Raw genomic sequence first — 27,800 nt, forward strand, 5'->3', positions numbered from 1 at the left:
TAACGCTAAAAGTCAAGTTTTGATACTCATGGTACCTAGAGCGCATATATTCCATTATGTACTATGCGCTTAACAACAAACAATTTGATTCTTTTCAATTTAAATAAGAATGATTTTCAAATTGCACTATATTGTCTTTGGCTCCTTTCGTTTAACTCAGTGAAAGATAGAAATTCTTATTTAATTTCACACAGCATATTCCGTCGCTTCTCCTACTATTGTGGTTACCATTCTTTTCGTCTTACGGTTAAGTAGTGCGCCTAATAGCACAATAGTGTCTTCCGAACGCATGCTATATGTACTTAACGGAATATAAATATATTGCATGTGCCGGCTGTTTTGTCAGCGGTCTTTGAAATCTATAGGCCAGTAGATGAAGAACAACCAAAAAAAAAACATTGGTTTTATTCACGCGTTAGCTTATTAATACGTTAAAGAATTAAAAAATACCAACAAGAAATTTTAAAACAAGACAGGAGTTGTTATGGAAAATAAATATTAACTTTCATAAATTATTTGTTTTTATCATTATTTTCTGTGTTGTTATAAACTGGGTCATTTTCCGTATCATAAGATGAAAACTATATAGAGTTTTTCGTATTTTAAGTTGTGCCCAATGTCAGGTGTTTATTGTGAGGCGATAGATTATGCGTATTAAAGTTTAATGATGTTTGTTTCACACACTGTATAAATTGCATTAGTTGAACTATGTATGCATCAAGACTTATAAAACCTAAAGAATCTAGTCAATCTCTCCCTCCAGGATGGGAGCAGCGTTTGGATCTGAATTCGGGACGTTTGTAAGAATATTGTTTTAAGTGTTTTATTACTAATATTACTATTATCACACCTACTCAGGCTTCTGGGAATAATTTGATATCACTACAGGCTACAGATAGCCTATTGTTTTTACTTAAAAACAAATAGTTAAAAATTATTAGAAAGCTGTGTTTACTTTAAGTTTCAAAATTAGGTTTGAGTTTTTTCTTATTTTTTTTTTCTGTTAGAAAAAAACAGCACTTTCTTAAACATGTTTCATTTGTTTTATGATATACAAATATTCATGTTAGTTGGTCTAAACTTGGATAGTTTTAACACTGGAATTGGGATGTTATTAATAAAGATAAGACTTGAGGAGAATACTCATAGCATTTTTATCAAAAAGATAACTGCTAGTTGCACATAAAACCTACATGTTTAAATACCACATAATGCTAAACCAAAATTTTGAAATATAAATTAAAAAAGTACAATTCATTAAAAAAAAGAAATTAAACTCTGGTCATATTTCTGTATTTATTTCTACTCATAGAAATAAAAGAGAAATAAATCTTTAAATATATTATTATAACTACCTCTTAAATTTACTCAAGTTCTGTAAGTTTAGCTATGTTTTAATTCATTTATTAAAACGAGAATGAAAAATTTACTGGATGGTCATTTATTCTTGTGCTTAATTCATCTCACTGGTAAAACAAATAGACAGTGTTTTTAAACATACAGTTAAAAGTCTCTGTGATAAGTTTAGAAATTGAAGATAAACATTGTTTGAGAGTGTATCATATCCTCAGTGGAAAAGAATTATAATCTTTGAGTTTGATGCCCTGGTAAGTGTAGACATCATATGTGGCTAGTGTGTAGAATTGAGGACTGATTTCTAAATCCAGATTTGATCTGTAGTCCTGAGCAAGTTCAAGCAACAGTATATGTTTTTACCTTATTTAGATATGTTTTATAATATTTTACTTGTAATCATATTAATCATTAATAAACATTTTTAGATAACTCAAATAGAATATAATATTAATAGAGCACTATCAGTTTAAAAATAAATTTTTGTATATTATGTACAATATATTATTTTCTGTTATAAGTAATATAATGTTTTTAAGGTAGACTCTAAAGTGCCAATAGAAGCAAAGCTATAGTAGAACCAGTTTTCAATCACATATACAGCTAGTTAAAACAAAAACCGAAATGGAACTGTATCTTAGTTTAAACAAGAATAGCTGGTATTGATTTAAAGAGAATTATTTGGAAATTTTAATGAGATAAATGTTTTAATGTTTTATTTGGTATGTATGATTTTATTCTTTTATTTTGTAATATGGATATATTATGTTTTTTTGACAGAAGACATCTCAGAGAGCCAAAATAACTTTATTCACCTATGCTAAAGTATTTTGTTAAACAGATTTTGAAGAAATGACAAAAATAAGAACTATTTGGCTAGTATGAACTTACATGTTCACATTGATGTATTCTCCATAAGATTTATAAAGCTTCATTGACCAATAAACCTCAAAATTCTGTAGTTGTATCTGTTAATGTTTTTTTAATAAGTTTAGAATATTAACATTGTTCAGATTTTATAAGAAATTCTTTGTACATGAAATACAGAAGTTTGTATCATAATTTTGAGAGCATCTAACAAGAAATAAACAATGCATTGTTCTATATCTAATCAATATGAATATATTTCACTCCCCATTGGCTTAGCTTTAAGTTTCTGGGCATATGACACTAAAAAATTAGTTTTTATACCCCTAGTAGCACAACACATAAAGCCCATTCAATAGCTTTCTGCTTAACAACAAACAAACAAAATCAATGTCTTTATAAACATTTGTTCATGACTTTGGAATCCATTGAAAAAGACTGTTTTTCTTTTGACAGTTATTATATCAATCATTCAAAGAAGACCACCTCATGGCAGAACCCCTGTCAGAATCTTGGTTATCAGCCACAAGAAACACATACTGTAGGTATTTTTATTCTTGTTTGTATTGTTTATTAATTCTTTCCTATTATTCATTATTTTGTATTACTATCTGCTAAAATTTAAATCAAAGTAATAGTCAATAAAATTCTAAGACAATATCTCACTTCTGCATACAGAATAGCTATATTCCTTGTGCATCTGCCTATGAGATTTACATAAAACTAACCTTGAGATAACTTCTCTAAAAATTTTGAGTGCATTATGACTGAACCATGTGACAACAATCCTCCACCAATATAAGGGTGACACAACCTCCACATGCAGTAATTCCATTTAAACACTTGTATGCAAAATAACCTCATTCGTTTTTGAACATTACCTTTAACAGATATGTTGATTTTTCAGTCTATTTTTAATTTACTGAGAATTGTGCTCTTCAGAGAAATTTAAATTTTCTTCTACTTTATCTAACCCCAAAGCATCATTGAGTATTATAATTAATTTTCAAGTGAATGTGGTTTCAAATTTGTCCTGTAAAAGTGACAAAGTGGCTGACTTCTGGAAAATTGACTGTTGAATTCATTATAGTGTCAAGCATTGTGGTATGGGTTCTGTTGTGCATACTGGGCTTCCTGTTCAATTGGCCTGATATCCTTTCTCCTCTGTTTCAGAATGATCAGAAAGTCAATGAACTTGTCCCTCATCCAGATTTGCTTTACCATTCAAGGAAATTCCTCAATTTTCCAGTCTATTTCTGGATACAATTTCTCAGCTATGTTCTTTTCTTCCTCTTCTTCATGTGTTATTTGATTCTTTCCATTCTTTACTCCATGAAATTAATTCCCAGGATTACTTTGTCTTTCCTCTTTTATGTAATATTAGGATTCATGCTAATTCCTTTGTTGAACATGTCTACACCCATGCCCATATGCCTTGTTCTTCTATTCTTTTTAGTTCTGATTTACAGCTGTTTATTTTCTAGATTCCCAGTCTTTGGAATCTCTATTGCCTGCTTGGAAAGTGAACCCATTATCTTATGTTTTGTTCTCTTGTGCCCAGTTTTTGTATCTTTCTCTCTTTGTCCCCACCATTCTGGGTTAGTACTTCTCCTCCCTTCTCTTTACTTTTGAGACATTTCATTGTGCTCGAAGGGATTTAGGGCAAGGTTGTGCTTATCACTTGATCTATGGATGACCAGAGTTGATGTGTTGAGTGCCTTTTTACATATCCTGACTGCATTATCCTCCAGATGTTTTCTGTGTATCATCCATTTGATTTGAACCTTTCAATGCTGTGCTCTTCCATTCAACATAGCTTCAGTCTCTTATATTTTCAGCTAGGTTATGAGGGTCTTTGTTTGGCACCTTCACAACTTGGGAATAAGATTTCATTTCTAAATAGATGATTGACTTCTACTTGCCTTTTCTTCTGCAGAAGGCTGCTCATTTGGGATGTTTTGTCAAGCTGTCTCTGTCCTTTCTCACACCAACACAGTATTTAATACATCTGGGTATTTTCTTCAACTCTCATCTCAGTCATTTCTTAGCCTTTCCCTCTTCAACTTTGAGCTATGAAATGTATGGTCACCAAGGTTTATGCCTCTCATTTTCATCCTGCACAATAAATTCTTTTGTTTTGGGGACTTTGGTTTCCATGGAAACACTTATTCCCTTGTTGTGCACACATGTGAAGCATGTACCTCTTCAAGTAGACCTTGCAAGACTAGTTCTATCTTTTTCAGGAACCATTGTCCTCAGATGTAACCTCCCTTCTTTTCTTCTCAGGGGACTGTCTTAATGTCTAGTCAGTGTCAATACTAACACAATTATTGAACAGATCTCCTGTGAAGAAATGATGTTTACCTCTTGGATTGGGATGCATCTTTGAATGATAACATGACCTCTAGCTTTTGAGCATAAAGAAAGTTCATTTCATCTTGAATTTCATCAAGCATTTTCCTATTTCTCCATCGGTTGGGCAATATCCACTCTAACATAATTCTACAATAATTTCTAATTATTAACTGTCAAGGGGGCATCCATACCAGGACTCTTCTTTTACGTGTTGAATCTCTTCTTCTGTATTCATTCTTTTTGGATATGTCACATGGCTTTTCAGGTGCCAGGGCCTTTGAACCTGGTGGCAAATTACCTTTTTCAGCCATGTTCTATCCACAGAGTAGTATCTCCAACCTAAGTTTTTTTATTGGGTTTGTTTTCAGTTAGGACTTTGTCATTCCTCTCAAGTCCAGTCTTCCTCTCTTCTGGCCTTTTTCTGTATTCCTGTTCTACTCTTAGACTCTTCTTGGGTCTTTGTCTTGATATTCACCACTCCTTGTTGGATCCTCCTTGGCCAGCTCAATCCTGGATAATTCTGTTTCTTTATTGGTGAATAATCTTCTCTTTATCTACCATGTGTGTCCTCTTTATTGCTTGAAAGTCACATATAACTTTTCCTTCCAGGGTTATCATTCCTTCATCTTCACAGGTAGGATTTGTCTGGTTCATTATTTTTATGAACAGACTCTTATTGCACAATATTCTTCTTATCCAATTCATGTCATCCTTCTACTTTGTCTGTTAATGGATCTGGTAGATATTTTTGTCATTGGTCCATCTGCTACTCCTTTCCTCCCAGCTGTTTTATTGCAACATGCTTTTCTGCCTTATTCATTTATTTGTATTTCATGGTTTGCTGATGTCCACCATCACTGGTTTGGTTATTAATCAGCCTTGTTCACTACCCTTCATCTTTCCCATTCTTATAGGATATTTTCTTTCCCTGTCTTGTTCACTCTATTTTGATCTCTTTTCTTTACCATCTCCCTTGCCTTACTTCCATGTCTGACTGAAATCTTAATGTAGTGTTACATGTTCTCACATATGCTTTGTTTGACCTATTGGCTTTTTAACACCACCCTTCTCTTAAGACTTTCTTCCTTTTTGTTTTTGACTGTGGCAGCTGTCATGCAGATATTTATGTTCTTCATACTTCTCTATTCCATTGCATTTATTTACTCCTCTATCAAGACCACTCATTTTCTTTCTAAGGCTTCAACTGTTTGTGAGGGCAACCATTCTTCCCTTATCTCCCCTTCTTTTATCTCTTGTCTCTGTTCTTACTTAAACTTTTATCAGCTGTTTTGTCTTGTTTGGGCTGTTCAGTGTTGCTTATCATAAACTACTTTGTTTCAGGGGTTTCACCATCATCTATTCCTACCACAGAACCATTCTTCATCCAAGGGCCTCTAATCAACTACACTTACCATATGGATCTGCCAACTCCTGTGGTTGGTGTGTTTCTCACTGGATGTAAATGCTCACAGGCTCTTTCATGTCTTGTTGTATCAAGTTTGCACCTGTCTCATCCTCTTGCTTCTTATTTTTGTCAGCACTTGGACCAGATCCTTCAGGCAGGCTTGTTGACAACTCCACACATTTGTCAGACATTATCTCTGTCATTTGACTGTCTCATTATCTGTAAGATTGTCTTTCTCCCTAGTTACCATTTATAAATCAACCTACCATATTTGATATGGCCAAAAGTTTTATTTTCTCTCCCTTTCCATCTAACAGGATTTTGCAAGTTGAATGATGTTGCCTCCAAGTGTGTACTTATTTTCCAAACTCAGCATTGGACTAGGGGAAGCATAAAGCACTCAACTCATCCATCCTGAATCTATCAGTACCCATTGTTGAGATTGGATGTTATATAAAACCAATAGATGTATCCTTATGGTCTACAAAATTACCCAATTGCTCATTCCAGGCAATACCATTCCATACACTATCATGAAAAAAATCTGGTACCAGGGAAATGTCTACCTACTTCTTTGACTTGTGCTTGCTTATTTAAAAATAATATTTTCTGGACTCCCATTGCATTGTCTCCAGTAAAGGACTTTTCTGGCAGGTGTGTGATGGGGATTCAGACACTTCTTTGAGTCTCTCAAATGCAAATTCTTCCCCCTCTATAAGTGAAGCATGGAAGGCTCTTACCATTGACCAGTTCCTAGCTGGGGTTGTGAACCTTGGAGAGTTCCTCACTGATTAAACTATGCACATTACTTTGAGAATTAGGACTGTAATGACACACAGCGTATAGTGCAAGTCACCCTTTAAATAGTTCATATGCTTTCTTCCTGCAGCCTCAGTCTGTCCAGTTAAGACTAGGTAAGCACACCCTGTATGGTCTGATTTTTCCCTAAGAAAATTTGCTTAATGGTTTGCAATGGCCATGTTCTTATCCTGCCCGTATTAATAAAACTTAGAGCCTATTTGTCTCTTGCCCCTCTACATTCTGAACAATGAGTATATCCTTGTTAACATGAGATGCAGTCCTCCTATAAAGCCCTTTCCAGTGGTTGTCATACTCCATGGGCTTTCTTTTCAGGTGTTTTTTGAAAAGAGTTAACCAAGGTTTAAATTTACACTAGCTTCTCTACCATTTCAGTGTGAAATTCTAGTTATTCTGTCTGTGGAAGTGAAGTATCATCTCAAAATTAACATCTTCATAATATGAAAATGTATTTTTGATAGATACTTATGTCTGCACACTTTCCCACCCAGCATCTCCACTTTTAATGTTTTCTTCTTGTCTCAGCTAGAAACAAAGTTATTTCAAGTTAACATGCTTACAGAAATACAGTAGTTAAAATAACAGATTAAGTATTAAAAAACACAATAAATTGATTACCTAGAGGCTAGTAATAAGTTAAAGATTTTGTAGAAATGTAGCAGTAACAATAACAATTAAATATAAAATATTTTTCCGAAGAAAAAAATTAATTACCTATATGCTAGTAGTAGGTTATAAATATTTTGTATGTGAAATCTGAAAATATTCTTATGTATAAATGTATTTTTATCTTAAAACCTAAATTACTTTACATATTGGATAGTCAACATAATTTTAAAAAATATAAGAGAAAATATTTAATTAAAGAATCTTAATATTTGATTTAAAAACCTGATATTTTGTGTTCAAAAACCTTGTAATGTTTACCAATAACCTGCAAAAGTTTGTAAAGAGAAGCACACATCATCAAAAATCATAATATAATTACTTTTGTGATTATGAGCTGGGTGGACTCCACCCAACCCATAATATAAGGGTAATAAGCTGTGACAAATTTTACCTACCATTAAAAGTTTACACATTTCAAGGAGTAAAATAAGATAAAGAGTGAAGGACAAGTGCACTTATCAGTTTCAGTTTAAATGTTGCAGATATACACTAGGTTACCACAAGTATTGGGATAGGATACCCTAAATAATGAGTCTTATTGCATACACTTTCGTGCGGGTTAAAAAGGTCGGCATCTGCCACAACTAACTAGCTGGAATCTAAATGTTCTGACAAAAGAAATTCATGAACCTTCAAAGAGAAGCAGTTATTAAACAGTTATTAAATGCAACATTAGTGGTATGAGCATCTGAAATATATTAATGTGACTGTTAACCTAATCATTTCTTAATGCTAGTGTAAAATTTTATTCTACAACCCTAATTTAATCAGTCTTTTCTTCATGAACTTTGAAATGTGATATGAAATTGAACTGTATATCTGCTATTAATCCCATAATCCAGTATTTTACAAAAGTTTGGGGTTGCTTTTTGTCATATCTGTTATGCATAGAGAATTCTGTTCTGCTGGATATTTTTTGTAGATGGACTACAACTCGCTCATACCATGTCTCTCACCAGGTAAGGCAACATTATGTCAAATCCCGAACATTTAAACTGTGGTTAGAACAGTTGGACAATGTCATTTACAGTGATGAATCTCGTTATTCTTTCTTTGCTCTGGATGAACACATCTTGTTTTAACCCATTAACTGTTAATTCACCATATATTGTACAGTCTGCCTCCTGCAGTTGAATGCGAGCATGTTGTGTATAGTATATATATATCGTATAAGTAAGGTGAAAACAAATATTGTATGTCTAGTGTTGCAATCCAGTAGTAGTTTTAAACAAAACAAAGTTAAAATCAATCTGACTATTTGCCTTCCTATCAAAATGGTGCAAGTTATATGTTTTATTTATAATTGATATTTTAGTTAGAATATCTTTTTTGACATATGTTTTTAATTGAATGTGCTAATGTATTTTGTTTCTTTTCTATGTACTTTGAGGACCAAATAAATAAAAAAAACTTTTCATAGAAACAGTGTGATTCTCATGGAGCTGGAACAGTAGAAAATTCAGTTACTGAAATTCAAAATCAGTATCCAGAACTCTCTCCTAAAAAAACGCAGGTTGTTTTAAAAGAGTAAGTTGTGTAACTTACAGTTCATAAAACTGCAAAAATAACTATAATGAAAACTCTTTCTGAGAATTTTATTTTTGAATAAATTCACTTATTTTTCTATTATGTATAGAAGAAAAAGCATAAGATTTTATTCAATATTTCTAACCAGTTGCTACTTTGAGAATTTCTGCATATTTTGTAATCCTAACATAAATTTTGTATGGAAGGTTTGTCTTTATATTTTATGTAAAAGTATTATGCATCAATTATTCAAATAAATTTTGACTTGAACATAAGTAAACCCAAATAGTTCACCTTCCAAATGTAGACATGTTTAATGTTTTTCTTATTTATTTTACTCTTTACCCCTGAAAAAGAAACATTTACCTACTAAATGTGCTTGTGTGTAGGGTTTTCTCTTTTTGTGATTACGTATTTTTTATTTAATTCATAATTGTCATATTTTGAGTCATTGTGATGCACTATAAAATTTAGATGTATGACATTGTATATGTAACATTGTTTAATAAATTTATTTTAATGCACTTCAATTAATTTATTATGCTTACTAAAAGCTCATTGTGAAACATATTGTAAAACTTTATGTTGAAAATCACTTTAAAAATAAGGTACTTAAAAACACTCAAATAGAAGGAACATCTGCATCTCATGATGATGAACAAGACCAGTCTTTTGCTCGGACTTATTTGCCTTTAGTGTCTGCAGAGCAGGTACTGAGCAACTAGCCATAATTCTAAAGAGGATCTGTTATCCAATTTCCTTTTTTAACGATGAGTTTTTATTTCAAATATTTAACCTATTTTTGTTATATCTGAGGGTGCTAGTGTCACGTTAGACTATTCAGTTCTTTAATTTTTTTATCTTTCACCTTCTACTAATATTTGGGTTATTGTTTTGTTGTTAGAAATGTTAATAGCCTTCATATTTATACACTTGTTGCATTTGTTGTATGAGTGGCCTATTAACAGGATCATCTTCCACTGCCTATTTTAAGACCATAGCCCACAGATTGGTAGACATTGTTTTTCTGTGAAATTATAAACTACATTTTTTCTCCTGATATATTTTAGTAAGTATGAAGTTTCTACATACAGTTTTCATTAATGACTACTGTCACTGATTTACTTTATTACCATGTGGCTGTTATGCTTTTTTGATTCCTTGGCCCACCTGTCATGCTATGTTGGAAGGTACTTGTGTCTCTCCTCTTCTTCAGATATTTTAGTCATCTTCAAAAGAACTTCTTTTCTGCATCACTTTGTCTACAGGAATCTTACTCAGTCTAAATCCCCATTGAAGAGAGGCATGCTAGCAGACACTTATTAGTGTTATAGCATCTTTTCAAAATACCCAGCAAATGATATTCATCCTCCTGCCTTGCCTTCATTGTCTACTTCTTAGTCAACCCCTGATACTTCTACTTGTTCCTTTCATCCTTAACAACTGACCAAATCTAGAAGTAGGCAGAGGAAGGTCATCTCATTTGTAAAACCCCTGGGCTTCTGAGATCCTTAGATTTGAGAGAACCTCCAGTCTGGGTTTTACTGTTTTTGTTTTCTTTGTCCTCTTCATTATGTTATTCCAACCCCTTTTCCAAACAGTTCAATGTGCTCATAAATTCTGGATTCTCTCAGACCTTTAGAAAAGAGCAGTTGAAATTATTTATCTTACTTCTCCAGGATTTTATGCCTATTCCATTTTAAAAGAAGTGAGAAGTTTAGAAGTCCATGTCAACTGTAGACAATTCAGAATGTAAAATATGAAATTCTGGAAGTTTCTTTGTTTTGGCAACTGGATGATAACATGTGGATTATCTCTTTTTCTTTGATCCACTTAATTTTTGCCATTGAGGGTGGTTTATAGTTTCACTTCACTTTCTTTCAGCTCCATACATTTCCTATTGAATAGACAGAGCATTTACCCTTGTGGTCTTCCCCATTCATTTGATATCAGCTTTCACTTTTACATGGATGATTGGCTTCTTCTGAACATTTAATCTACCATGTATCTTACATATACTCACTTGATCACCCAGTTTTCTACATTTCTTCCACAGATCCAAATCTTTATTAGTACTTATGCTGTAGTTAAGTTGTAGTTGGTACATATTGAAGTTCAGATGAACATTGTTGAAGGAATCCTTAAATTATTCTTGTGGAAATTTAAGCCTTAAGAGTCTAATGTACATGCTCTTCTTTATTACGTCTACCACCAAATACATTAATTCTGCTTAGGGTTCTTTGTCCTGTCTCCACATAGACAACTTTGCATAGCATTTGAGGTCTAGGAGATGAAAAATTCATTGTATGTATATAACTACAACAGGATGCAGAATATCTTACAGCTTTATTTTATATTTTCTTACTAATATTTGGTATTCCCACTGAACTGTCCTATTGTTATAAAGCCCATTCTTCTGTCTGTCTTGGTTGTTTTTTTTCTCTCTAGTTACTCAATGATTAAGCTAGGTCTTTTTTATGTGCTTGGTCTTTTGAAATAAAATTTAGATATATTAACCTCAGGAGCATGTCCTGTTATTGGTTATTTCTGATGTTCTCTCATGAGGTCACCTGATTGGTCAGTAGTAAGTTTATAGATTTACAGTGTTAAAATCTGGAATTCAATTCCATGCAGTAGATTGGGAGAGTAAATAGCCCATTATGTAGCTTTGTACTGAGAAAACATCATTATTGTCATCCTATGAAAATCTTTCACTACAGGTACAAAAAGATATATTGCACTTTAATCTTCAATAACTGTAATACTATTTATTGTCTGTAACAGTACCTTAGAAAGTCTATTACTCAGCAGTTACAAAAATGCCACCCAACCTCTTTAATATATTATTTTGAAGGGTATCTGGAATGATAAGATACATTGCTCAGGAAAAATGCCTTTACTTCTGAGTGTTCTCAATTTCACCCAGTCTGTCATGAGGCTGGTCTTCCCCACTTGATTCTTTCACGAATCCAGTCCATTGACCTTTACTCTGGTCTTGGATTTGAGACAAACTAATGTCTAATTTTTAGTGTAGATTGTTATCTTTCTTTCATCAAATATTTGGTGAATGAATGATCCTTATATCTCAGTACCCTCCTCTATCTCAGTGTAGGTATTCTGACTTGTAGTATTTCAAAATTAAGTCAATCTGACTTTAGTTTTAAATATCAGATACATAATAAATTTCAAATAAATGCTTATATCTTAAACACTTTCCTACTCACCCCAAACAAATGATGTGTGTGTGTGGTTTTTTTATCACAATTGCAACTAATAAATCTGTATTATAGCAGGAAAACATAGATGTAAATTCTTCTGGAATTGGTACAGCAAGTCATATGGAAGGCAATAGACTGTAGAATTTTGGATGCTTTAACTCATGCTCTATATTGTATCAAGGACATTCACAATGTAAATTCCCTTGGGTATTTAGGGGTTTGATTCCCCTCATTGGACTCAGCAGATGCCCCAGTGTGGCTTTGGTATAAGAAAATACACAAATACACATGGTTCTTAACTGCATGAGAGAAACTCAAGAAGGAAGAGCTGTAAGAATTTTAGGGGTAGATCTCTGTTTGGAGTTCATTCAATTCTAAAATATAAAAATAAAAGTAACAGCTATAAAAAGAATCTTATCTCCTCATTTAGGTAAGTCCCAAGTGTTTAAACTTATGCTGTGAGGTTTTTTTCATTGGACCTACGTTTTTGTGGTTTCTCACTGATGCATTAATTTTGTTTTATAGAATTAGTTCCTCCTTTTTTCACATTTCATATATTATGTAGATGAATTCAGAGGATTTTTCTGTATTTTTATGGTTTATGCCATTAATGGTTAAATATCGACAGCTTTGATGTTTGCCACTTGTGTGCGATGGACTTTTTAATATCATTACATACTTGCACTGCATAACATTTTTTTGTATGCTATTTTTTTATTGGAAATCTATATTGTTTCAGTAATGAATGATGTGTTTCATGTTGTTATAAACTCACAACTGGGTTTACTATTTGGCTGAAAAATAAGTAGCTGATGAGGTTATTTCAGATAAGATTTTCATTTTATGAAGGTTTGTGTAGTGTCATACTCTGTTGGTGGGGCTGTGCATCCAGTATAATATAAGTAATCTAACATGTTGAATTATAAGGTTTTTCTTTGTTTTTTGTTTTTTTTCCAGGTGAATTTGTAAAACAGTTTGTAACATAGATAGAAGTAACTTTTGAAAATGTTCACAAATTACTGAAAGATTATTATAAATTGTGATTAATTATGCTCCTTTCTTTTTACCTACACAGGTAAATACCTGTGTTTTTCTTTTTGATAATTAAGATGCTAAACTTTAGATGTTGGGGGAGGATAGGAAAAGACCAGTTGATAATGTATGACAGTTCTGTTTGTTGTTACTTCTTTTAATTAACTGGAAGTGTTCATTTTGGACATTCTTGACTCAAAATGTTAAGTTAGGTCTAGCATATTTAATTTTACAAGTTATGTATATTTTAAATATGTTATTTAGGAAAATATTGTTTTTTGTATTCCTTATGTTTCTGTACAGTGGAACCCCTCTAAAGCAGCCACCTTCGGGACTGAGACAAATTGGCCTGATTAAAGGGGTTTCACTGTACATAATTAGGGATTATGAAAACAAAAGAAGGAACTGTGATTGAATGACCGCTTTCAAGGGGTGGCTGCTTAGAGGGGTTCCTCTGTATTGGGTAATTGTGTTCTTGAAGCTGAACAGTGCAAGGCATTGTAATGTTTGAGTTTAAAGTATTATTTTAAAATTCAAACTATAAATATAAAGTTTACAGTAACATCAAGATGCAACTTTTTTGTGAATAAAAGCAGTGTAAACAGTTATTTAATCACATTGTCCAACTTGTGAACATGTACTAACATTTTTCATTAATATTCTAAATATATTCAGTTAACTAGTTAAAAAAAAACTTATAGAAAACTCTCTTTCTTTAACTTATTATTTTGTTTATTTTTATAGATCCAATAATGATATTCCTCAAGCAGTTAATCATCTGAATGAATTACCAGATTCACTGAATGTGACTTCATTAGCTCATTTGGCTGAAAACACTAAACCTGATCAGGCAACTTATCCTTCTGCTATGATCAAAGAAGATGACAAGGCAACAGGTATTGTTAGTTTGTCTTTGTTATCTAAGTTTCTTAAAAAATTATTATAAGATTACTTTTGTCACAATAATATTCAAACTATCTATACTTTTTACATTAGCAAAACTGATATTTGTACACAGTAAAAATGTTAGAAAATTACGACTTAATGTGCCTTTTCAAAAGAAAAAAATAACTAATTGGTTCATCAAACTTAAGTGAAATGTCCTGTTATTTTTAGATTTTTACATTATTTGCTGAATTTCATAAGTAAACAACAAACTTATATGAAGACTTCCTTATTTTCTTGTTTGAACAAGTATTTTTTACACTAACCATGGTATACAAAACATTTGTATTAGTTTTCATGCTTTTTGGTTGAATTTTCCTTTTTCAATTATTTTCATGCATGGCATTTAAGTAACAATTTCTTGCAAGTGTTGTATTAGGTTGATAATCCTGGTTAGTTTGAAAAAGTTTTCTGTGGTTAGATAAACAAACCCATGTAAACGTAACATTACTTAAGACCACACAACTTTATTCAATAAAATTACTCAAAGTAAACAACAAAGTATAGTTATAATATTTCTAATAGAGTATAGAGTAGGATACAGTTATGAACATTCAATATATGACACATTTTTACAGGTTGAAAGTAATAAACTTGCAAAAATAAAGAATAAAACTCAAGCTAAAGGGGAAACAAATAGCTAAGAGATGTTTATAGCAGTTTATGAAATGAATTGAAGCTTTTTTTTATTGTAAAGTAAATAGAAATGTAAAATTGTAAATGTAAACTTAGCTGAATGTGCAGAAACATCTGAATGCTTGTTCACAAAGTGATATGCAACATTTTTGGACAAATTGTGCATGCCTGTTTTAGACCTTATACAGGTCTAAAGTGTCCATAACAGTTGTATTTACTGTAATGTTCTTTTTTTAGGAAATTACATGTGGGTTAAATGTTGTTTTTGTGAAATGCTTTTCAAATAGAAAAATTGAAGTTGAAATTGAAGCCCATTGTCAAGTGATCTGATGAAATTGTGCCATGGTGTAGGGTAATCATTGAATTAAGAACTTTAACTAAGCAAAAAATCAGGTTAAGGTTATTTTTGAATAAAAAAGCCAATATGCAATTCAGACTTTTCAGATCTTTCTAATAATGAAACTTATAACATTTGATTGAGAACTTTGCAAGAAATGTTGAGGTCAGACAAATGCAACATATTATGTATATCAGTCCATGATTATCACTTATGACAAGCTAGACACCTTCAGTATTTTTATAAACAAATTATAAATAGTCCAGTTAAGATAGGAAAAAAAAAATATTGAATGAAGATATTGCATAGTTTCATTATAGGAAACTGTGATCATATTTACTGAAACATTTTATACTTTATGGCTTTGACATAAATTAACCAGTGAACTTTGAAATTCAACTCTGACTGTATGTTCATATTAGCTTCAAATGTATAAATAAGAGTGCTGAAAGAAGTTTATTCTAATATAAATCATTCAGCTAGTCAATAAGATGCTGTCAACAACCCTCCATTGTTGAAAATATTAATTTATAATTATTGTTAATTTCTTTATGTTGTGGTTACTTTTCACATTATTTAGCAGATCAACCTTAAAAATACTACTTTTGGAACAAGACTGTTAAATTATTGTGGAAATTCTTATTTTTCTCTACAGCATAAGAACTACATTTTGTGATCTATCTACAAAGTTGGGTCAAAGCTTGCATATCACAACATTCTAAAGAGTTTCATTCAAAACTAAATGAAACAACTTTATTATTATTATTTTATGCAAATAAATTTAACCCAAAAATCTTGTTTATAGTTATTTTTTTTATATTATCTAAGCTTTAATTTCAAATAGAAATATTTGAAATAGATTCTCAGTCATTTCACCATATCGTGTGATATGCTTGCACTTTTAATGTCCTTGTATTGCATGTTTTTTTTTTTTATTATTGATGTTGAAGTATCCAACCAATTAGAAATACAAGCTGCAATAAAAAAAATTAAACTTTCTGCTTTCTCAGTTAGCTGAAATATCAATAAATTATATAAATCAACCAGAGAAACTCCTCTTATCTTTTTATAGCTTCCACAACAGTTATCTAACGTGCTCTTATCTTGATGGGCATATTTATAACCAACAAAAAGTCCTCTATAAAAGGTTTATTGATTCTTTTGTGGCATAGTAAACAGATGGTTTAAGATTCTTTGTCTATGATCATTATTACTAAACACTGAACAGGTAACAGAATTATTTTAACCTACTTTAACTTAGTTAAGAAAACAAATAAATTGTACTAGTTTGGGATATTCTGTTCTAGTGTGTGTTTTTGGTGTTCAAAGATACATATTTGAAAGCTACATGTATTTTTATTGGAACAACTAAGTTAATGAAAAATATGAAGCCTTAACCAGCAAGTGAAAACATCACGAGCCACTCACTTTGCTACTTGTATTTATGAGATGGCTAATAAGGTCTCACTGCAATTTGATGCTCTTGATGAAGGTAAGTGGTCCAAACTACGGTTAAGAAGTTACAATGAAACAGCTGTGAAAAGTAAGCAGTTGAAATTATGGATATAAGGAAATCAAAAATGTTAAAAATGATGCATTTAAAGAATAAGAAAGGTTGTTTTTTTTACTTCACATTTTTATCTACATAGATAATTTAATTACAGTTAGTGTTTAAGATAGATAAAATAGCAAATAAAATGTAGCTTTAGCAGAAAAATTTTGCATTCATTTAGAAGGATGTAGGGGGCGATTCAAATGAAATGTGAGAACTGAAAGATGCAAATAAGTATTATTCTTAACATGAAAATTGCCTCACAAAGATTTATTTGTGTATTCGCAGTCCAACATTCAGTAAAAATGCCTTATTGTGAAATCAGACAGAGATTTGTTACATTTATTAAAAGCTCACCAAGATGTTTCAAGATGTTGTACAAAGTAAACATTACCGTGTGTATCTTTTCATAGAAACAGTGTTAATCCAATGTACTGAGAAAATGTAGAGCAGTAATATTAAGAAGTACATTTTGTTTCCATTGTTAACTTGAACAGGTGCAGTGATTAGTGTTTTGTAAGTGTTATTGAGTTTTAAGATGAATCATAAAAGTATATTAAAAGCTACAGTGCAATTGTTTATCAAATATAAATGATCTAAAGCTAAAATGTGTGTGCTAGTGATTGTGTCAAAGTGTTAGCATATTTTTAGTTCTTGGATAAAATGATCTAATTATTTATTCTATTTTAAAAAGAGATTTTTAAAGATTTGTGAATAATAAGAACTATTATGTATTAACTGGATTAAAGCCAGTTTGTTGAGCTGAAAACCATGGTAATGCAAGATCAAACTATATTTAATTTTGTACAAGCACAAGATTGGCAGTATTAAAATTATGTGTAACATATGCCAGGTTGTTGTTAGCAAAGATAGTATGAACAAAATAAATAATATTGCTAATGCTTTGTTATTTTCTGTTATTACCCAAGATAATTAACACACTGTACTTGATTTTTTCATAGTTCAAACAATGTTTGAACAGGAATTTCCAGCATTTGATAAACTTGTAATTCAGATGGTTCTGGAAAGTTGCCATTACAATGAAATAAATGTCAGAAACATGCTAACAACAATGGAAAGTGCAAATAGGTAAGTAATGAAATCTAACTAGTTGAATGGTGGGATGTGTTTAGGTAATATTAGATATTTTGCTTGTAACATTGAATATTATTGATGTGAAATTTCTAAGTAAATTTCCTTGTTATAGGATTTCTACAAATAATTCAAGTGTGTTTACAGCTCAGCATGTTAAATTCTAAATAACAGCTATTTAGGCATGGTATGGTCGTGCTCAACTCACAATATATGGGTCATGGATTAGAACCTTCAAATCCCCATTCCAAATATGCTTGCCCTTTCACATTATAATGTGGCAGTCAATCCCATTGTTGTCACCAAAAGGGTGACCCAAAAGTTGGAATTATGGGTGGTGTAGATTTGCTGTCTTTTCTCTAGTTTTTCACTGCTAAATAAGGGATTGCTAGCACAAAATGGCTTTTGAGTAGCTTTGTTCAAAATTCAAACCACACTACATGCAGCTATTACCACTGCATAATCAAAATCTCAAACTTAACTTACAATATGAACTTATAATTGTATTAAAGTGTTAGAAATTAAAGTTTGTACTGAGAGTAGAGTTTATTACAAGACACTGCAGAACAAATAACAGCTAGTTAATACCAATAAAAATATATTAGACTTTTAAAACTTGGAATCTGAGTTTGGGAACACATCCACATAAAATTCCAGTACACAAGATTGAGTTGTTGTGTTTCATTTCCCTCTTACCTTTTACTTACTGTTGAAAAAGTGTGAAGCTTTAGTTTTATAAAGTGTTTATTACGTTTTTTATGCTATTCTCTGAGGAAAGCTCTGTTTAACAGGAATAATTTTTATCATAACTTGTTTTAAGTCTTTTGTGTGTGTTTGAATGACACAAAACAAATGTAAAAATGAAGTATGAAATACAGTTAACAAGTTCAGATGAAGTAATTTTATATAATTATGGGTTTTAGTAAGCCAAAAAAAACAGTATTAAAATTTCACTGTGGTTAAACAATTATGAGAGTATGTTTTACAGTCGAAAACATTAACCTGTGATTAAGTGGCTTAAAAATGCCCAGTTGCATCTGATAAGAGAAATGTTAGCTTACTCAAATCAGATTCATGAATAAATGCTTGTGTCCAGTTTAAAGGTTGTTTAAAATAGTGAATCATAACAGTGGTAAACCATTTCATTACAATAAATTATCATGTATATTTAATTAACTGCTTGACATTTTATTACACATCAAGTTCTAGGAAGACCAATACTGACCAATAAGTAAAGGTCAATTAGGACCAATAAGAAAAAGGTGTAATCTTTCAAGCTGATCCTGAATATATGTACTCAAATGTAAAGTTATGATAAGATAAAGAAATGTTAGTTGAGGTCATTAGAACATGTTCTGTAGAACATTTTAAGTTGCATAGATAGCCCTGAAGTAGCTTTACAAGAAATTCAAAACAAAGATTTTTGTGTGGAGACACAGAAGATAATACAAAAATGTCTAAGTTGTAATTCAAACTTAAAAAATAAAATGATAGTAAGAAATGATCAGAATGTTCATTGAGACAAAAATATTCCATAATTTCTATCTTTTATCAGTGATAATTGAAATGAAAAAGTATTATTAATATACACATAACTTAATGACAGCAAAATACCTATTGGTTCATCTAAACTGTGCTAAATGAAAATAAAAATAAAATGCTTGGAGCTTTTGTCTTTCAAATATTAATCGAGCCCTCTCTTAAGTTCTCTTTAACTATGTATACAATATCTGAAGACAACCCCTTCCAAAGGTCAACCACCCTGTTAGAAAAATAAAAGCTATACTAGCCAAAGATGGCTCTTACCCTAACAAAGTTTATATTTGTGTCCCTCCTTCAGTCTGATGACCATTTTCATCATTCAGTATGAAAAGATGATGATGTGACAACTATCAATTCCCTTAATAATCTCAAACACCAATCAGATCTTTTCTAACTCTTGTTGTTTTTTAGGAGAAAACAATTTCAGAAATTTTAACCTTTCTTTGTATCACAGTCTTTCCATTTAAGGTATCATCTTAACAGCCTTCTTCTGAACTCTTTTTAACAATTCAATGTTCTCTCCAAGATAAGGAGCTCAGGACTGAATGCAGCACTCCAAATGTGGCCTAACCAATGAGTTGTATGATTACATTGATACCTTGTTAGACTTGTATTTGACATTCCTGCAGAAGTGCCCTGCCACTAAGAAATGCAAACTGCTTGGGCTGGCTTAAAAAAAAACTAATCAAACAGAACACTAAGATTTTTTTTTTCACAACACTATTAAGGTTATTCCCATCAAAAGCATAATCATAACTTAAATTGTGATATCCCACATGCATCACAATGTATTTATTATAATTAATAGTCTCTACCATTTAATTGCCCAACTCACCAAATATTGTAAAACCTTTTGTAAAGCAGCCACATACTTCTTACAGCCAGCAACATCTGAAACTTTAATATCATCAGCAAATTTAGATACTTTGTTGACTATTCCTTCATCTGTACATTGATGTCATTTAATAAGAACACTGAACTCTGAGGTACCCCAATTGTAACATTAATCCCGTTTACCTAAACACCATTTGTATCACTTCTCTGTTTTCATTCAGCCAGCTAGTTTTCTATTCAGTGAGCCACCCTATCTCCAACACCTAAAGAGAAATTTATTAACAAGATTTTATGTGGCATCTTGTCAAATGCTTTCTGACAATCCAGATATAATATATCCGCATCCATGTATCCTATCTACAGAGGTAGTAAACTCTCTATAAAATGTTAAAATGTTAGTAATATGAAGTTTTCCCTTAATTAAACCATGCTATAACTATTCAGCAATGCTTGAAAAGAATCGGTGAAAACTATTTTAAAGCAGTAGATTTTAATTTTGATGGCATTGTAGTAACTTTTTTAAAATAACTATTTCACTTAAATTTACTAGATAATATAACTGTTTTTACTTATTTTTGTTGAATTAATAGCAAATTAGAAACTCAGGCTCAAGAAGAGCCTATCTCAGCTGAAGAAACCATGTATATTAAAACTGTTTCATCTCCCAAGGAATGTGCGAGTGTTGAAACCCCTATTCAAAATTTAGATAAAACATCTAAGGAGGAGGAAATTAATTCTGAAAACAACAGGAAGTGGTCTAGTAAACATAACAAAAGTAGGTACATGTTTAATATGATTATTTTGTTTCCCACAGTCTAACTCATGCTATTGACTCTTTATTTATGTATAATGACTAAACATTTGCAATATTTTGGAGACTATATTAGAGGCTGAAAATGAAATTGTCTCACATACACCACAGTAAACATTTGTTACATTTCTATAAGTCTACTTGACCAATAAAAAACAGTGTGTGTATATATATATATATATATATATATATATCAAGTTTGACTTTGCTCATTAGAAATAAGCATGTTTCATTGGCTTGTCTTTTGGACTTCTAATCAAAATGTTGCAAATTCAAGGCTTGCTCATAACATGTTGTGCCTTTGAACATGATGTTTTACCCCAGTTTTCACTGTACCAAACTGTAAAATGGGTACCACTTAATAGCTAGGGATTAAACTGTGATAGACTGTTATCCAGTCAAGGAGGAATGATTGACTAGTTTCATCTCTTTATGTCATTGAAACCAGATTTTAGAACTAATTCATATGTACCATCTCAACATGGGATGGATTGAACTAATTGCTGATGTCAGAAATTATTTTGAAGTATGTATAGTAATATAAATATATATGAGTGTATTGGACAAAGGATGCTTCTACAGTAGGTGTCTGTGACTTGTTGGCAATAAATTTGACGTTAAATAAACAGAACTCATTCTACTTGTTTTTAAAATAATATATATGTTTGAAAAAGTTAAACGTATGTTCAAAATTCATTACATTATTGAGATCATAGTTGTATCTTAAACCTTACACAGTTCATTATGACGAGAAACCCACTTGAAGTAAAAATATATCTCAAGACAGCTGGTATGGGTATTAAAACTTTTTTATTAAAATAAAGTAGAGAACAACATTTCAACCTTCTTAGATAATCTTCCGGTTAACATCTAGAACATGTTGAACTTGTTGAGGCTAATGAGGATTTTGATCGTCCATTTTCACCTCCTAATTTTGCCATGCCTTCCCATAGCTTTTCTAAGGATACAGTTCAACCTTACATGTTTCTTTCTTACTTTATTTCTCAGGCTTGTGATGTTTTATCCCTCACCTACTCCTTCTTTAACATTTGGATCCAAGCTGAACAATTTGCCTTCCTGTTAAATGACAATTTCAGTATGCCTCGTTCTCCGTAGGCTTTGGATCAATCTGTTCCATCTCAATCACTTCATTCACCTTCCTTATTTCACCATAAAGTCCAATCTCCCTCTGTGATAGGCAGTTTCTTCAAATTTATAGATGATTAAGATGGATGTCACCAGCATTTACCTATGTATTCCCATCACAGGGTGGCATACCAGTTTTGTGCCCTACCCTTTGGACTTGCTCTGCACCTTATGTTTTCTGTTGGGTAGTCAGGACTTTTGCTCTTCATGTTCTGAGGCTGCATTTCATTATTATATGGGTCACTGGCTTCTTCTAGTTTACTCTAGATTGTAGTTGGGCAGTCATAATCTCCTTCAAGTGACTGCTTGGAAGGTTATGATTAATCAAATTGGAAAAGTCTTACCCAGTACCTTGGCTATTTAAGTCTTTCAACACTCACCTCAGTTGGGCTGAAGGTTCTCCCTTCCAGATTTATTCTATCAAATTGTTAGTTTACCATGCCTTGTCTGCTCCTTCACTTTTAGGAGTATTGTCTTTTATGACACCACTGGTCCTCCAAAGTCATGCACATATGCAATATGCAATGGAACCTTGCTTGGGATCCCTTGGCTGCATCTATTACACTTCGTTCTTCACTAGTGGATATTCTTTTTAGATGGTTGGACAAGACTTGTACATTGGCAGATGTCCCACTTCTTCCTCCACACCCGGATTTATACCTGTTTATGACCTTTAAGACTTGGGTGCATGGGTTGATTACCGAGAAGCTTTGGGTCATTGATCATTTCCTTGAGCTTCTAGCTATTTATCAAGCTTTGTATCATTTCCTACCTCTTACCAATCATTTTATGGTGATAATTAATTCTGACAAGTTTACTCCTGTGGCATATATCAATTACCAATATAGCTCATGGTTTAGATCCCTCAGGTTTTGTATGTTGGATCTCCTGATGGGTGTACACTTACCACATTTGTTTAATTGTGTCAAGTGTTGGGTGGTTTTGATCTTATGAAGGATCATCTTCCCCACCCTGACAAGATTTATCTGATGGTGAATCAGCTTGAGCTTCTCGTTTTCAGGTGGCTTTGTAGTTGGTGGGTTTTTCCTTCACATCAATGCTATTGCCACCACCCTGCATTACAAGTTACCCCTCTTTTGTTCCCTAGTGCCTCATTCTCAGGCTTTGACAATAGATGCCTTCAGCCATAATTAGTTCCACAAGTTCCTATATGTTTATCCTCCTATCTATATATTTCATCTGGTGGTTTTCCTAGTCCATATCACTCTGTGCCACATTCTTCTACTAGCTCCTTATTGGCCAGCTAAATGGTGTTTTCTTTGGTTACACAAATTCCAGTTATTCCCTCCTGTATCCATTCTTTTATTTCTCACCTACCATCATCAACCCCAGTCACTGGTTCTACATCCTGCAGTTCATGTTCTCCATTTTTACTCAGGGTTTTCATCTGGTCCTTGGCAAGATCTCCCATTGGACAGTTTTCCCCTTGGCTCAGTCCATACATCCTTCTTCCCCAGTGATTCTGTCTTCTGCAAAATTTCAAAGTGATAATTTGGCAGAGACACTTAAGAGGAAATAACATGGGTATTCCATGCTCCTATTGGTGGAGAGGTAATGTATGATGATTGACATGAGAGCATGTTGGAATTGCATGATTCCAATAGGGCATGACATGAGAGCATGTTGGAATTGCATGATTCTAGTAGGGCATGCTTAAAGAGAAAGTTTGTATATAGGGGACAGGAATAAACAAGAATAGTTAATCTTCTGGAAGGGGAAGTACCTATCAGAAGTGCATTTTCCATATAGAAAAATTATAACTTTAGGCATTGTCTGCTGTTTGTATTAATATATATTTTGGTTTTCTGTAGTTTTAATAGCAGTCTTCTCTGTGTCTAAAACTTTTTTAAAGAGACTAGAATATTTTTATAAAAATTAATTATTTTGATTGAATCATTATTAATTATAACTGGAAACAAAATTATGAAACAAATTTTAAGTCTGGTTCGTATATGTTTATGGTATAAAATTAAGTATTGTAGACTGATGGTTCATAACTTTTTCAACTTTAAATAACGAACTACTTGAATAAATAAAACATAGAAAATATATATTTGGTAAAATATTATCTACAAATACTTGATAAATTATAATTTTCAATATAATAGAAATGTAAAACAATTTCATTTTCATATTATTTCAGAAATAAACTTAAGAATCATTAGTTGTGTAGGTTTTGTTTTTTTTATTAACATTTTATATTTTAATGTTCATTTCATAGGAGAAAGTGGAAGACAGGAAACCCCAAGTACAAGTACTCAAAATGATCACTGGCACATCCTAATGCACACAAATAGTGCCAAAGGTCCTGATCCTAGCCTTTGTAAAGGACCTAGTGATGGCCTCCTGTTGTGAGTAGCTGTGTTTGTGTTTGATATTGTTTTCAGTTCTTTATGCACTACCTAATGGCAAAAATGTAGTTTTTATTCTTATAAAGTACAATTCTGATTCTTTTAAGTAATACAATTGAAACCAAACTAGACAGAATGTGAAAGAAACAAGAGTAGCAAATGTAGAAATTTATTAACTAACTATCGTAATTCACATAATGATAACACATGTGCGTAACTCTATCTTTTAAACTACATCTGACCCATGGGAATTCTAATATAAAAGACTTGCTACTTGTTGATAAAAGTTGAACATGTACACACATGCAGGATATGAATGTTTAATTAACTTCTGTACATTTTCTTAAGCATTGCATTAAAAAAATATAACACTGTTGTAACAGTCAAGTTTATAAGCTGTATACAAACAACAGAAAACTAAGCTAAATTTATTCTTACAGAAAAATTTGAAGTGGTTAAATGGTTTTCATTCAGTTGTCATGAATTACAGAGGAGCTATTGTTTTCTATCTAAAATTGATGTTTCAACTACATAATTAGTCCTTATCAGTAGCTAAGTCTTCTGTATCAAGTACACAGAAATTAGGACATTATTGCACATGAATGTGTAAAGTTTTAAATCACGCATTCATTTAAATCACGAAAATCAGAAATAGTTATGGTAGTGATATAAACTTATAAGATTGAGGAAAGTGTGCGTGTTAATTAAGGTTTACTCTTCCATATTATTTATGTCTAATGTGTGTTTTTATTACAGTTTCAGCATCTGTTGTTAGATGTTTCCAGTATTGTAAGAAATAGTTTGTGGTTAAATAACAAATATGAAAGGAAAACGTACTCTGATACCTTAAAACGCCTTTCATTTCTCATGTGTATATCTCAAACAGCATGCTAAGTTTGCACCTTTTAATGTTGAAACAAACGTTTCTGTTCTAATTATAATCTTTGGAAGTATAGAAACCTGTTGACACTTTAGACATACATGCAATTATAGAAATCTTTATCGTCTGTAAACAAGTAGACTAGTTGCTATTTAATTAAGTTAATCCTGTAGTTTTAAGTTTTATCACTGTCTTTATGGTCATGCCTTTATTTTCTTGTTATAATTATTGTAATTTTTTTTCAGGAAAGATTATGTTCCTGTGAATGGCCCAGATCCCAACAATCAAAAAGGTCCAAATCCTGGTCTACGAAAAGGGCCTAATTTAAATAGATTAGAAGTTGGAAGAACTTGAAAACTGCTGGAGTGCCCAGTAATTAAATATCAGTAACTTATGCATTGAGTGACATGAAATTGTTTGTGAATTTTAGTCTTTATAAATGTAACAGATTATAATTGCATTTTATTTTTATTCTTAATATTGAAATATTTTATTACACTCTACTATCTGTATTAATTTTATTATGAAATCTGCCAATGTTAAAATATCATTTCACATATTTATTCCTGCCAATAATTTTTGCTTTTATTTTAAACTGGTTAACTCGGAATCCTATTTGTTGCCAAGTTGTTCAAAAACGTCGAGAGATGATAAGTGGGAAAATACATGAAGTATTGTGGGGTTGTAACCAATCCTGTAGCAATACGAATGAGCTGAATTAAAATAATCAATTTTGTGTCCCAATGTAAAAAGTTAACCCATTACTTTCAAAGCAAATGGTTGAGCTAAGAGTAATTCATTGGCATCTTATGTCAAAAATTCATCAGTTTTTTTTCTCCTTTTTGTTTTGAACACAAGTGGTATTTTTTTAAAATCTAATACACTTGACACAGAAATTCCTCCTTGACAGTTTGAATAAACCAAATAGAGGTCAATTTTTTTACTAACCATAAAGTTTACTTTTGTTTCTTATTTTGATTTGCAACATATTCAAAAATAAGTATTGTGAATTACTCATTTTCATAATTTCAGGTACATAAATTGTTGTGGGGTGATATTGTTGAGATATTTCTAGGCTTTACTTTTTGTTATGACAACCCATTTTCTAAAAAGATATATTTAAACATGTTATTAGGTAGATGTTTTTATTGTCAGGTGCTATTATCAACATAACTGTGAAATATTATTAGGAGCTTCAAAAAACAAAAAGAGTATATTGTTGCCATGGTATTTTAATACATTATTGTTGTAAAGATTCCTATTATACATGTGCATTATATAATGTAAATTTAATATTATTAAAAAATGTCTAATTTCTGAACATTAATACTTGTTTCCTTGATTTAACTAACATGTACTTAGTTTAATTATATAGCTAGACGTTTGTATTTTGTATATCGATTTTTTATGTATTAACTTATCATTGCCTGAAGGTTATTTTTATATATATGAAAATTTGTTCTCAAACTTCTGTATTTAAATTTTGAAATTTCAAGTGTGTTTTGTAATCAAATATTTTTTTACATGCGTATGTAACATCTAGTGATATTTCAGTAGTATGTAATTCTGAATAATGTTGAATTAGTTTAGTATTTTTTTTATAACAATTGTACTTTTATTTGTCTGATCACAACTGTTTTTAATTCATTTTTGAGGTTTATGTATGCACCATAAGAAAAATAATTTAAACTTCTTATAAGATACTTTTGATTTATTGTAATCAAATTAACTTTTATACAATTTTATATATTCTATTATTTTGTATGTAATGTCTTAAAGGTACATAGATATACATGTCTCAATATCATAAAATATTGCTATAGCTGACACAGTGTTGGAATGACTGAAATTTGTACAAAGAACTAAACTTCTACAGAATAAGCAGTAGTACGTTGCAAGCTTTTACACTTTCTACTAATCAAGAGTATAAAAAAGAAATCTTCCATTTTTGGATTCACAAATTCACCTGTAGAAATATCCATTGTTAAAAGGTAAAACCAGTTACCCATTGCACCACAATATAGTTTTTCTTTTATATATATATAAACTATACATTCTAATAGGAAACATTAAATAGTTTCAAGCAGTAGTTTTATATAAATTTAAAAAAAGGAAATATAATTTCTTCAGTAATTGCCAGTTTTACAATGTATCAAAAATTTAACTGAGAACACTTTATAATTCCAAATATACTATTTTTGTAGGTATATAAAAATACACAGGTACTTTTTAACAACTGTTTTAAAACTAGAAGACTTTCTAAATTTTACTAAAACTAATAAGTGTACAAACTTGCATGTTTCAAACTGTTTTTCTCAAAATTTGTAATTAAAGTACAATTTAAAATGTTTAATAAACTGCTTTAATTCAGTATATTTCACTACTGTTGTTATTTAAAAAACTGTTAA

The 27,800-nt window shown here is 31.4% G+C and overlaps 1 protein-coding gene across 2 annotated transcripts; it reads left to right on the plus strand.

The window, feature by feature from the left end:
- Positions 1 to 581: 581 nt before the first annotated feature.
- On the plus strand, positions 582 to 27,765 carry LOC143251961 (uncharacterized). Of its 2 annotated transcripts, none has more exons than XM_076503367.1 (8): positions 582 to 800; positions 2,677 to 2,761; positions 8,889 to 8,995; positions 13,990 to 14,141; positions 17,678 to 17,804; positions 20,774 to 20,958; positions 24,383 to 24,512; positions 25,638 to 27,765. In XM_076503367.1, the coding sequence occupies exons 1-8, from the start codon at positions 709 to 711 to the stop codon at positions 25,744 to 25,746; spliced, it is 987 nt and encodes a 328-aa protein (XP_076359482.1). In that variant the 5' UTR covers positions 582 to 708; the 3' UTR covers positions 25,747 to 27,765. The 2 variants fall into 2 exon arrangements, with proteins under 2 accessions (XP_076359482.1, XP_076359484.1); XM_076503369.1 differs by having other exon boundaries at positions 8,895 to 8,995.
- The last annotated feature ends 35 nt before the right edge of the window (positions 27,766 to 27,800 follow it).

The sequence above is a fragment of the Tachypleus tridentatus genome, chromosome 6 (genome assembly GCF_004210375.1).
Source record: "Tachypleus tridentatus isolate NWPU-2018 chromosome 6, ASM421037v1, whole genome shotgun sequence".
NCBI lineage: Eukaryota > Metazoa > Arthropoda > Merostomata > Xiphosura > Limulidae > Tachypleus > Tachypleus tridentatus.

Excerpts from the sequence above, each read along its gene's own strand:
- LOC143251961 (XM_076503367.1), top strand. The coding sequence starts at position 709 with ATGTATGCATCAAGACTTATAAAACCTAAAGAATCTAGTCAATCTCTC. Across the intron at positions 17,805-20,773 it reads ACAATGGAAAGTGCAAATAG|CAAATTAGAAACTCAGGCTC; the intron begins GTAAGTAATGAA and ends TTGAATTAATAG. Across the intron at positions 24,513-25,637 it reads CCTAGTGATGGCCTCCTGTT|GAAAGATTATGTTCCTGTGA; the intron begins GTGAGTAGCTGT and ends ATTTTTTTTCAG.